The sequence below is a fragment of the Coffea eugenioides genome, chromosome 6 (genome assembly GCF_003713205.1).
Source record: "Coffea eugenioides isolate CCC68of chromosome 6, Ceug_1.0, whole genome shotgun sequence".
NCBI lineage: Eukaryota > Viridiplantae > Streptophyta > Magnoliopsida > Gentianales > Rubiaceae > Coffea > Coffea eugenioides.
The window spans coordinates 14005453-14017927 of NC_040040.1; the positions used below are offsets into that span (position 1 = coordinate 14005453).

The following is a 12475-nucleotide window of genomic DNA, read 5'->3' on the forward strand; positions in this document are numbered from 1 at the left end:
AAGTTCAAAATCATGATGTATCCGAATTAAAGAATTAATATACTAATCAATTATGAAATGTCACTGTTGAATTAGTTTCTTGTGCTTGTATCTCTTCATGGTTTTGGTATACCTAGTGTTTGTAAGCACTATATATTAATATATAAGTACATGAGTTAATAAAATTTAGGGAAAATACCGGTTTTCATCCCCAAACTTTGGAGTAAGGTCATATTTCGTCCCTTAGCTTTTGGGCACGACACATTTGATGTCTGAATTAATATTTTTTGACCAATGTCATCCTCAAACGGCAATTTAGCCAATTTTTAACGGAATTGGTCACGTGAAAATCACATGACCGTTAAGTAAATTTAAATCACATTTTTAACAAAACCTACCAATTTCCTGCATGCAATCAGTCAACTTTTGGTAATTTTGACTAAGCATCCATCAATAAACACTTGCGTCCCGTACGTAAGAGGGGGGGAAGCTAAAAATAAGGATAAAATGAAAAATGGGCAAGAAAAGAAATAATCAGCATGAAAATTGAAAAGGGATAATTTCACAAACATCCCTTGAGATTTTTAATAGTTACAAAAAACTCCCCTCAAAATTTAAAAATTACATATACTTTGCATACTTTTACTATTTATATAAGAGCAAATTATTTGAGCAGGCATTGAACTATTTGAATAGTAAAAATTTGGCTCTTCAATTATTCATAACATATTTTTACCCATTGAACTATTAAAAGTATAAACTTTGAGTTATTCATAACATATTTTTACCCATTGAACTAGTATGTTTTGTATTTAACATAAATTAAATATGTGAAAGTTAAAAAAAATAATAAATTGCCCATAACATACCAGCTCTTTATGGGAAATTGGCAGATTTTGTAGTATGTTTTGTACTAACTCTTTATGGGAAACATACTAGCTCTTTATAGGAAAAATTGATTAATAGCGCCCAAAAGAAAACTAGTATGTTTTGTATTTAACATAAATTAAATATGTGAAAGTTAAAAAAAATTAATAAATTGCCCATAACATACCAGCTCTTTATGGGAAACTGGCAGGTTTTGTAGTATGTTTTGTACCAACTCTTTATGGGAAACATACCAACTCTTTATAGGAAAAATTGGTTAAATAGCGCTCAAAGGAAAACTAGTATGTTTTGTATTTAACATAAATTAAATATGTGAAAGTTAAAAAAAAATAATTTGCGTATAACATACCAGCTCTTTATGGGAAACTTACAGGTTTTGTTAAAAATGTGATTTAAGTTTACTTAACGGTCATGATTTTCACGTTTCCGTTAAAAATTGGCTAAATTGCTGTTTGAGGATGACATTGGTCAAAAATTATTAATTCAGACATCAAATGTGTCGTGCCCAAAAGTTGAGGGACGAAATGTGTCCCTACCCCAAAGTTTGGGGATGAAAACCGGCATTTTCCCTAAAATTTATGCTGATGGATGTTGATGATATATATAGCATTGATTAATCATATGTCAGTGATATAGGGATTAATGAATGCATGATGTGAGCGTTAATAGCATAAACATATATATTTTGTAGACTAGTAACTTTGCACGCATAAAAATAGCCCTGGCGAGTGCTTCTGAACACAAAATCTTAACTTTGCCTATTCCTCATAGCTGGTGCAGTAAAATTTTGACATTCATTCTTTAATTTTCTAATTCAATCGTAATTAATCTCGAAAAGTAGTATGATTTTCGTAACATTCCAGACCAGGTAATAGTAAGTGGTTCTGAGCACTGGTACGACACAAAATCGGTTTTTGCCTATTCATAGTAGTTGGACCTATGAAATATTGACATTTTTATTTGAAAAAAGTAATGGATCAACACAGACAATGAAAAAATAAGAACAACTTTTAATGAACAAACCAATATAGCAAATGATTGGTACAGTTATAAGAGAAACTAGAACTTAGTCAGGTAAAAAAAAAGTGATTGAGAAACGTATTCATGAAGAACTAATTCATAATCATTTTTGTGAAATACAAAATTTAGAGGAAATATTCTTAATTTTAGTCCTAATAAAATAGTATACATTTTTTGAAGGGGCAGTAGCTCGGTCCCCCAAATTTTATAAGTTTTTAGTACATGAGTTACATTTAAAGAAAAAAAAAATCCCTTCTTCCTTATCATTCCACCCAGCCTTCCCAATTCAAGTTACAATTAGATGATGTTTGCTGATTTACGTCCAATCTGAGAGGAGTTTCTAGGCTTCGAACCAAAGAAAAAAAAAACAAAAATGTTCAGCGCATATGGGAGTATTTGGGCCGAGCTAAACCGAGCTCAACCATCTGTACCTAAGAATATTGCGCTGAGCCTCATTTTAATGTGAGCCAAGCTCAGTCTTGGACCTAAATTGTAGGCCGATGTCAATGTGAGTTGAGCTTGAAATGTGCCAACATCAGCAAAAATAGATATAATGTGAGACCACTTGTGGCCCTCACGGGGTAGCTCGGACGGTGCGCTCCCCCTCTTTAGGGTATGATCACTTACCTGGCAACCAGGGTTCGAGTCCCGTGGCTTACGTCTTCGGTATGGAGTGGGGCCTCCTCTCCCGAAGCGCAGGGAGATTAGTCGGGTCCCGTAAGGATTGACCCGGACACCCCCTGTGTCGACAAAAAAAAAAAAAAAAACAAATTAGACGAAAAAACTTTAATCCGACAAAGCCTCAAAAATGAGGGTCTATTGATACTATCTCAATCCGACACCTTCAAAAGAATGCGAACTTCAGCATATGTAAAAAGACGCCATAACCTACAGTGGTTATTGATTGATAAGCCAAACTTTTTTGAGTACTTGATAAGCCAAACTTGAAGACAAAGGAGACACATTCACTTCATATAAGGCTGTTCACAAAGGAACAATATAGAGAAACCTTTTAAATTTTTATTCATCAACGACTATCTCCCATTACAAAGTAAAAATAGATGATTTATAGCCGATAACAAAATCAAACGGGCCGAATAACTAAACCTACATAATGGTCCAAATGACTAAGAAACTAGCAACCCTATCAACTAAAAACAGACCAATTTAACCAATTTAACTAAGGAAATTCGTGAATAAAACTAAGTCAAACCAAGACTGCGTCCAGTTTAAGACCCATCATATGGCCCGTCATATTCTAGTTCGTATTTAGCTTGCAGAGCCACAAAGGTGGGCGGTGATCATCGAACCCGATACAGCTAACCATTGCCAGACATCAATCTAGCGAATAACGAAGAAACACAAACAACTAAGAAACAACTAAATTGGACAGCAAACTTGATCCGTCCTTCATTGAACCCGCGAACCATCTTCTCCACGAATTAGGTGGATCCATCCTCAACATCTTCAATGTAACTTCCACACGATCATCATCCTTAAATAGTTTCCGGATTCATATCAATATATATCCGGCAACCACATTACTGGTATCCGGCCAAAAAAAGGATGCAAAAAAGCCAACTATACCCTGTCAAAATTCATCTCCGAAACATTTAAGAGTGAAGTTAAACAGGCTCACAAACAAATCAGAATACATATATGCGCTTTCTATCTCATGTAAGCCCTTACAACTTGTATCTGGTCCCCAAGTGTTCAGAATACATCCAAGTTGTGCTATATCAACTATGGATACTTTTTGGAGTTGCTACCATTTCTACTGATCCTCAATGGCAGGTTTGACAGATAGTATTGCAAAGGAAACTACTCCGCATTTTGGGTCAGATCCATTTCAGCTATCCATTTACCTCTACTAATAAGGTGCCAACTGAACTGGTATTTACGTCTCTCAAATGGTGGTATATGAAAATGTGGCATAAAAGACTATCACTAGCAATTTTTTGATATTTTGATTTACCTTTAGCGATGTCATCATTTTATGGGTATATATACTGTATAATTATGTTAGTTTTTTACTGTAATTTATTTGTTTAGAATGTAGTTTTTTCATGCTATTACAAGCTGGGATTCACAATTTTTCCAGCAAATTGTCCTTTAGTTGGATTTATGTATATCATCTTTGGATTTATGATTATAGTGTTTGTTTGAATCTTTACTTGCATTCCGTAATGCATTATAAGATCACCAATTTTAGATTACTTTCTAGACACGACTCATGAGAGTGTATCCAGTTTTAACAATTACTTTAAAACCACAGCAACGTTTCCTGCGCTTATGGTTCTTTGATCTGTACGATGTGAATATTGAACATTAATCCACTTTCTTGGACTATGAGGAAATATTAGTGATGAGCAAAGTTAACAAGCAAAGGCTTATATGAGCCTTTCCTTTGCTCTTCTATATTGTAGACTCCACCCAAATCATGATTTAATTTAATGACCATTCTTGTTGCTCAATGTTAATTTTAGGGAAAAGAATATTGAACCCATGTGACTGATCTAGTTGCTTCATCTGTGAATGCCTATATGGAAAATTATCAAATAAAAATGCACTTCTTTTGTCCTTTAATACTTAAATTTTTTGTTCATTTATTAGTCATAATATTCGCTGTAGTGGGGCAAATCCGCGTTGACACGTGTCAGATCGGTCGACTGCACACAGCAGGTCGGCCAAGATATCTAGAGGTTGGCACGTGGCCAGCTCGGCATGAGGAAGCCAGCTCGGTCGTGCCGGTGGCCTCCTATGGTGGGCTTGATGGGCCGCCGTTTCCGAACATTTAGGGGCCGCCGCATGAAACCCTAGAAAGACTCCGAACCCTAAGGGAACTTTGACTCCCATAAGGAAACTACAACTCCCCCGATCCTATATATACTACGTTGCCAAGGCTACGCAAGGTACGCACACAAGTATTCTCTACTACTACTATACTCTCCGGCCAAACTGACTTGACCATCGGAGCTATTCCAGGGACATCAGTCCCGCCTCCGTTTCTTTCTTCTCAGGTCCCCTAGCACGATCCAAGCACGATTTGTCCTATCAGGTCGGCCGCACCAGACCAGCCCGGCTCGTCACAGCTCAGCTCGGACGCGGTTTTTGGCAGTCGCATCAATTGGCGCCGTCTGTGGGAAACACGTTACACTTCATTGCGAATCATGCCAAAGACTAGGTCGCAGAGGAACGCTGGTGGGTCCAAGGGGACCGAGCGTAGTGGCCCCCAAAACCCCTCTCGGGGTCCAACACCCGGAGAAGGAGGGGCAGGGCCCTCACGAATCCCGCCTGAACAACTGGTTCAGACGGTGGCAGAAAACCTGCCCACCTTCGAGGCAATCATGAACTACCTCAAAGGGCAGTCGGAAGGTCAACAGGACAAGGAGCCAAAGGTTCAGGGAGCAGATCAGTCAGAATCCCGAACTGGGAGTCCCACCAAAACTGGGGCCAAGCGGGCGCGCCGGGAAGTCACCCGTGAACAAGTCGAGGTCGTAGAACCTTCTCACAAGAATTCCCGAACTGAACACCCGGAGCCCGTACGGAGGCTCCCCAGGGGAGACCTCTCCCCCCGGAAAGAGCGACAACAGGTGCAGGACGAACTGGACCTACTTCTGGACCCTGAAGCGGACAGGTACATTGCTTCCCCCTTTGTGCTCGATATCGAGGAATACCAACTGCCTGCGAAGTTCAAAATTCCAAACATGAAACCTTACGACGCAACCACGGATCCGGAAGACCACCTGTTCGTGTTCATGACGCAGATGCGTTTACAAACAGCCGCGGATGCGGTCAGGTGCAAGACCTTCCCAATGTTCCTAGAAGGAAGGGCCCGGCAGTGGTTCCAGGGACTTCCCCCTAGATCGATCAGTTCTTTCACTCAGCTCGCACGGCAGTTCTCGGCACAGTTCGTTTCTTCACGAGCCTACTCTAAAAGCACCGCTCACCTCATGACTATCCAACAGAAGCCCGAGGAGTCCTTGCGCGAGTACATGGTGCGCTTCAATAATGAGTCTCTTCAAGTTCGAGATCGCGACGACAAGGTGGTCATGGCCGCCTTCATCAATGGGCTGCGCAAGCAAAAGCTTTACACCGAGCTTGTGGAGAGACCTCCCAAGTCAGTTCGGGAGATGCTAGACCGAGCCCATGAGAAGGCCAACGCGGAGGAAGCCAATCGCCTTAAGAGTGCACAAGAAAAATTGAGGGATGACAAGCGCAGGAAGGGCGCCGACCAGGTGGAGGCACGGTCTGGCCAGGGAAGGAAGAGTGCTTATGACCGCCTCCCCAGGAGCCGCCCAATGGGAGGGGACAAGTTCTGGACTGGCCTCACGGCACCCAGAGCTCGAGTGCTCGCAGTGATGGAGCAGGAGGGGCTATCCCGACCTCCTCGGCCCTTGGCCGGGGACAAAAGTAGACGGGACCAAGGTCTGTATTGCGCTTATCATCGAGATGTGGGGCACGATACGGAGGACTGCCGTCACCTCAAGAAAGACATTGAAAAACTGATCAAACGATGCCATCTGGGGCAGTTCGTACGAGATGAACGATCCGACCAGCAACGGGGAAGGCCCAGGTCGGAACGTCCGAGCTACCTCCGGGACCGACCTCAGGGTTCCCGTGACCGAACTCCCGAGCAGGAAATACAGAACCTGGCGGGGGTGATTAACACGATTGCCGGAGGACCTGCTGGCGGAGATAGCCATGCAGCTCGGCGGCACAATCGCCCCCCTCCCACGGGGGAGAGCTCGGCCAAGCGATTGAAGATATATGAGGAAATAATTTATGGACCCGAAGATGCAGTCCCTTTGGCCTCCAATAACCATGAAGCCATTGTGATAGAAGTCATCACCTGTAACTTCAAGGTGAGGAAGGTGTATATAGACAACGGAAGTGCCATAGACGTGCTGTATTACAAGACCTTCAGGGAGCTGCAGCTGGAGGATAGACAGCTCGTACCGGTTCGAACTCCGTTGATCGGCTTTGCAGGTCCCCCTGTGAGGCCAGAAGGGATGATCACTCTCATGGTTACGGTGGGGGTGTCCCCGAAGTGCCGAACGATCCCGGTAAACTTCGCGATGGTTAAGGAGCCGTCGTCCTATAACATGATTTTGGGACGGCCCACGCTGAATGCCCTCCGAGCTATTTGCTCCACCTTGCACCTCAGTATGAAGTTTCCTACTTCTGCTGGGGTGGCTGAGGTGCTGGGAGATCCGGAGGTGGCGAGGGCGTGTTATATTGCCACCCTCAAGGGCAAAGAGAAATTGGTAGCTCAGACAATTTGTCTAGAGTCCTAGGAACCCCTGGAGAAAGGAGAAAGATTGGAAACAGACGAGGGGTTGGCCGAGCTGCCCGTCCATCCCGACCGACCCGAGCGCACAGTGAAGGTCGGCACCGGCCTGGGCGAGCTGGTCAGGACTTCTCTGGAGTCTCTCTTGGAGGAATACGCTGAGATATTTGCTTGGAGTGCTGATGACATGCCGGGAATCCCCACCGAGCTGGCAGTCCATAGGCTACATGTAGACCCCAGCGTCCGACCAGTGAAGCAGAAGAAGAGGAGCTTCGCTCCTGAGCGAAAGGAGGTCGTCAAGAGCGAGGTGGGTAAGTTGCTGGAGGCTAAGATCGTTAAGGAAGTCTACTTTCCGACCTGGCTGGCCAATCCGGTGCTGGTCAAGAAGGAGGAGAAAGCTTGGCGGATGTGTGTGGATTTCACTGACTTAAATAAGGCTTGCCCGAAGGACTGTTATCCACTCCCACGGATTGATCAGCTCGTGGACTCGACAGCGGGCTATGAGATCTTCTGTTTCTTGGACGCCTTTAAGGGGTACCACCAGATAGCTCTGGACGAGGAGGATCAAGAAAAGACCTCGTTCATCACCGAGGATGGAACATATTGTTACGTTACCATGCCATTTGGGCTAAAGAATGCGCGCGCAACCTATCAGAGGTTGGTAAACAAGCTGTTTAGAAATCAGATCGGTCGGAACCTGGAAGTCTATGTGGATGATATGTTGGTGAAAAGTCGGACCCAGGGGCAGTTCATCTCCGACCTGAGGGAAATTTTCGAGGTCCTTCGGAGCTCACGAATGCGGCTAAATCCCAAGAAGTGTACTTTTGGGATCAGGTCGGGAAAGTTCCTGGGCTACATGATTTCTAAAAAGAAGGGGTGAGAGCTAACCCAGACAAGATCAAGGCTATCATGGACATGGCTCCACCCCGGAATATTAAGGATGTGCAACGTCTAACAGGGAGGATGGCAGCCTTGAACAGGTTCCTGTCCAAGTCGGCGGTTCGGGGGTCACCTTTCTTCAAGGCCCTGAAAGGAGGTCAGCAGTTCGAGTGGAGTCTGGAGTGCCAGAAGGCGTTCGATGAGCTGAAAGCCCACCTCGCTCGGTTGCCAGCTCTGACATCTCCCGAGCTGGGAGAGACCCTATTCATCTACTTGGCTGCGGGTGAGGGAGCCATTAGCGCAGTATTGGTGCGAGAGGAAGAAAGAATGCAGAAGCCGGTGTATTATGTTAGCCGCGCCCTGCAGGGGGCCGAGGCAAGATACTCGGCGGTAGAACGCTATGTTTTGGCGTTAGTACACGCAGTTCGGAAGCTTAGGACGTACTTCCAAGCTCATCCTGTAGTGGTCATAACGGACCAGCCCTTGAAGCAGATCCTTTCCAAACCCGAGTCCTCAGGTCGGATGGTAAAGTGGGCTGTGGAGCTGTCAGAGTACGACTTGGGATACCAGCCCCGGACCGCCATCAAGGCCCAAGCATTGGCAGACTTCATAGCGGATGGTGTATCCTTTGGATCGCCCGAAGCGGAGGTCGATCAGGCCAGAGACATGCAGGCCAGGAGGGACATGGAAGTTGGTAAGGAGGCACCCGCCGGACAAGCAGTTAAAGCTTTACCGACTCCAGAGACTACCAAGGCCGTCCAGGCCCAAGAAGCAGTGGAGGTCTTACGGGCCGAAGATGCTGCCGAGGTCACCCAGGTCACACAGGTAGGGGAGGAAGGACCGTCCGGAGAAGCAGCCGAGGCCCAGCAGGCCGAAGAAGCTGCCGAGGACAGACCGTCCGAAGAAGCGGCTGAGGCTCAGCAGGCCAAAGAAGTCGTCAAGGACAGACAGGCCGGAGAAGCAGTGGAGGCCGAGCAAACCCAGGGAACTGCCAAGGTCGGAGAAACCGAGGAGGCAGCTAAGGTCGGACGGGCCGCAGATGCTGACGAGGCCATGCATCCTGGAAAAGCAGATAAGACAGAACTGACAGGGGATACTACTCAGGCTGGGAAGGACACAGAGGCGGTGGAACGGGCAGGTCCCACCTGGACATTGTACGTGGATGGCGCATCAAGTAAGGAAGGATGTGATGCATGGCTCTTCTTAATTAGCCCCACTGGGGAGGAGCTGCCCTACGCACTAAGGTTCGATTTTAGAGCCTCTAATAATGAGTCAGAGTACGAGGTTTTGATTGCAGGGATGGAGATAGCCCGGAAGTTAGGGGCCAGATCGATAAAAATCTATAGTGACTCACAGCTGATAGTGAACCAGGTATGGGGAAGCTACGAAGTCAAAGAGGGGACGCTAAAAAAATACGTGGCGAAAACACACGAATTGAAGGGTTTGTTCGAGCAGTTTGCGCTTGAGCAGATACCGCGGAGCCAAAACAGGAGAGCTGACGCCTTATCTAAACTGGCCTCTACCTCGGCGGGCGTCATAGGTCGGGAGATACTGGTAGAGCTAGTTAAGAGCCGGGCCTATGATCAAGTCAGTACGGCGGTCATTCAGGTAGTGAGCTCCTGGATGGATCCCGTCATTCAGTATTTAGCTCACGGAAAGCTTCCGCCAGACAAGATAGAGGCCCGCAAGATCCTCCTCAAGTCACAGAGGTATGTACTCACACAGGGGGTTTTATACAGGAAATCTTGCTTACAGCCCTGGTTGAGGTGTGTGACGCCTGAAGAAGGTAACTACGTCTTACGCGAGCTGCATGAAGGCATTTGCGGCAACCATGTCGGCCCGAGAGTATTAGCCAAGAAGGGGATGCTGGCTGGGTACTATTGACCCACCATCTTTAAGGATTCAGCCGAGCTGGTAGCCAGGTGTAGGCCTTGCCAGCTACATGCCCCGATCCATCACACCCCCACTCAGGAATTGATTCCTCTCAGCAGCCCGTGGCCATTCTTCCAGTGGGGGATTGACCTGTTGGGGCCATTTCCCCGAGCTCCAGGGGGCTGTGAGCACTTGGTGATAGCCATTGATTACTTCACCAAGTGGATAGAGGCCGAGCCCCTTAACACGATAAGTAGCAGGTCGATCCAGAAGTTCCTTTGGAAAAGCATAGTCTGTCGATTCGGCATTCCAAGGATTCTCGTCTCGGACAACGGCAGACAGTTCGCTGATTAATCTCTCCGGGAGTGATGCACGGAGCTCGGCATCCAGCAGCACTTCACTTCAGTAGGGCACCCCCAAGCCAATGGGCAGGTCGAAAACGTTAACAGAACCATCCTGCATGGCTTGAGAACAAGATTAGAGTCCGCCCGAACTAGTTGGCTAGAGGAGCTACCCACCATACTATGGGCTTACCGGACGACGCCTCGGACGGCCACCCAAGAGACCTCATTCGTCCTGACATATGGGGTCGAAGCAGTAATCCCAGCAGAGGTTGGAGTACCCTCAGGTAGGGTGCAACACTTTGTGGCTCAAGATAATGATGAGGAGATGCGGCTTAATTTGGACTTGATCGAGCACCGAAGGGAAGAGGCGGTTATACGAATGGCTAAATATAAGGGTCAGGTCGCACGCTACTACAATGCTAGGGTAAAGCCCATTTCTTTCAAGCCAGGAGACCTGGTGTTACGCAAGAACTCTGTTAGCCGAGCTGTGGGCACAGGTAAGTTGGACCCAAACTGGGAAGGTCCCTACGTGGTAAAAGAGGCTGACCGAGCAGGTTATTGTAGGCTGGCTCGCCCGGATGGAAGCGAAGTCCCACGTACCTGGCACAACTCAAATCTAAGGCTTTTCCTTTAGAGGCCTGCCCGAGCTGAAGTGGTCAGCCGGACAGGTCTGCTCTTCGCTTTGTTAGCCCACTTTATTAGTTCACTTTATTAGCTAGCTCGGCCTGCCTGGGCACAACTCGCATTTGAGGCCTTTTCTTTAGTCACCTGCCCGAGCTGAAGTAGTCAGCTGGACAGGCCTGCTCTTCATTTCATCAGTTCAGTACTAAGCATTATAATGTATTCAGAGATCTTGAATAATTGCGAATTTTTTACAAAGTGTTGGAGGCTATCCATTCCATCTCAAAAGGACATACATAAGGGGGGCCATACAAAAACGAGCTGGCCAGCTCGGGACCTACTCTAGCCTAATCAACCTATTCAAAATACTATCTTTTTAGTTTTCCCCTTGTTGCTCTTGCTCGGGCTCGGGAGAGGTCGCGGGAAGAGTGGGGTCGGCAACCAAGGCAGCCAGGTCGCGCCCATGGGAGTAGCCCGCGACAAGCCTATCAATCTGATGAACGGCCTGAGGGTTGTAGTCCGGCCATCTGCCAAGATCGAAGCCCGGCAAGTCCAGGGACTGAACATCTGCCATGGCTTTGGTATAGCCGAGCTGCAGGACGGGGCCATTCAGGATGGCCAGGTCATTCATGAAGGCGTCAGACTTCTTGAACTCTTGGACGCCCAGCTGGCGCCCTTCCGTCTTCGCTGCCTCTATCAGCTCGGCCGACTTCTTCTGCTCGGCCTCCAGTTGTGCGGTCAGTTCGGCGATCTTCTTCTTCTCCAGTTCGGAGGAGGCCTGAGAGTCTGCGACCTGCTTCTTTGTGGCTTCCAGCTCCACATCGGCTGCTTCAAGCTGGCTGGCCAGCCTACTCTTGGCGGCATCAGCTTGGGAGAGATTTTCCCCCATGTTCTCATATTGCTGGGCCAGCTCAACACCTGCGACGTTGAGCTGCAAGACCAAACCAGTCAGGGTCTACTTGTTAAAGAAATTTCACCAAGAGATGGATGGTGGAGGAATTACCTGAGCTGCACTCAGGTAGTAGTGCTCTAGCAGCTCTGAATTAGAGGCGAGCTGTATGAAGTGATGGTCGCGAGGGAGCACCGAACCCCTGACAAGCTCTCTAGCAGCCTCTGGAAACTGAGCTCGGTCATTCATCGACAACCCCCACTTCGGGCAGAAATGGAGGGGGTGAGGGTGCGTGCTCAGCTCGGTGGGGGGCTTGAGAGGAATGATATTCCTCGTCCGCCACAGCGAAGGGGGCGACTCAGATGAGGCCTGCAGCTCGGCAGTATTGACCCCATAGTGCTCCGTGGAAGCGCCAGTGGGAGATGGTTGGGGCGTAGGTGTAGCCGAGGTGGCCACCTCGGTCCTGGCTTTCTTGGCGGTCGTCTTCCTCCTCTTCTTTTTGGGTTCCTCCACTGGGGCAGACTGAGCTGCAGTCTGAGGAATAGGCTCTGGTGGGGGAGGAGCCACGTCACCAGGAGCGGAGGAGGGTATCGAGGTAGGAGTGCGCGAGCTACCTGTCCCTCCTATATTCAGAAGCTGGGAAAACCTCTTCACTGGAAACAGGGAGAAAAGTCAGTTCTGGCGACAAAGAGA

At 47.3% G+C, this 12475-nt stretch overlaps 1 protein-coding gene across 1 annotated transcript; it reads left to right on the forward strand.

Moving 5' to 3' along the window:
* The first annotated feature begins 5057 nt into the window (after positions 1 to 5057).
* On the forward strand, positions 5058 to 8057 carry LOC113773631. The gene is made up of 2 exons (XM_027318264.1): positions 5058 to 7088; positions 7185 to 8057. The coding sequence occupies exons 1-2, from the start codon at positions 5058 to 5060 to the stop codon at positions 8055 to 8057; spliced, it is 2904 nt and encodes a 967-aa protein (XP_027174065.1).
* The last annotated feature ends 4418 nt before the right edge of the window (positions 8058 to 12475 follow it).

What these genes read in the sequence shown, in the direction of transcription:
- LOC113773631 (XM_027318264.1), top strand. Translation starts at nt 5,058, where the DNA reads ATGCCAAAGACTAGGTCGCAGAGGAACGCTGGTGGGTCCAAGGGGACC. An exon ending in CTTCTGCTGGGGTGGCTGAG is followed by an intron (nt 7,089 to 7,184) that starts GTGCTGGGAGAT and finishes CTAGAGTCCTAG; the next exon opens with GAACCCCTGGAGAAAGGAGA.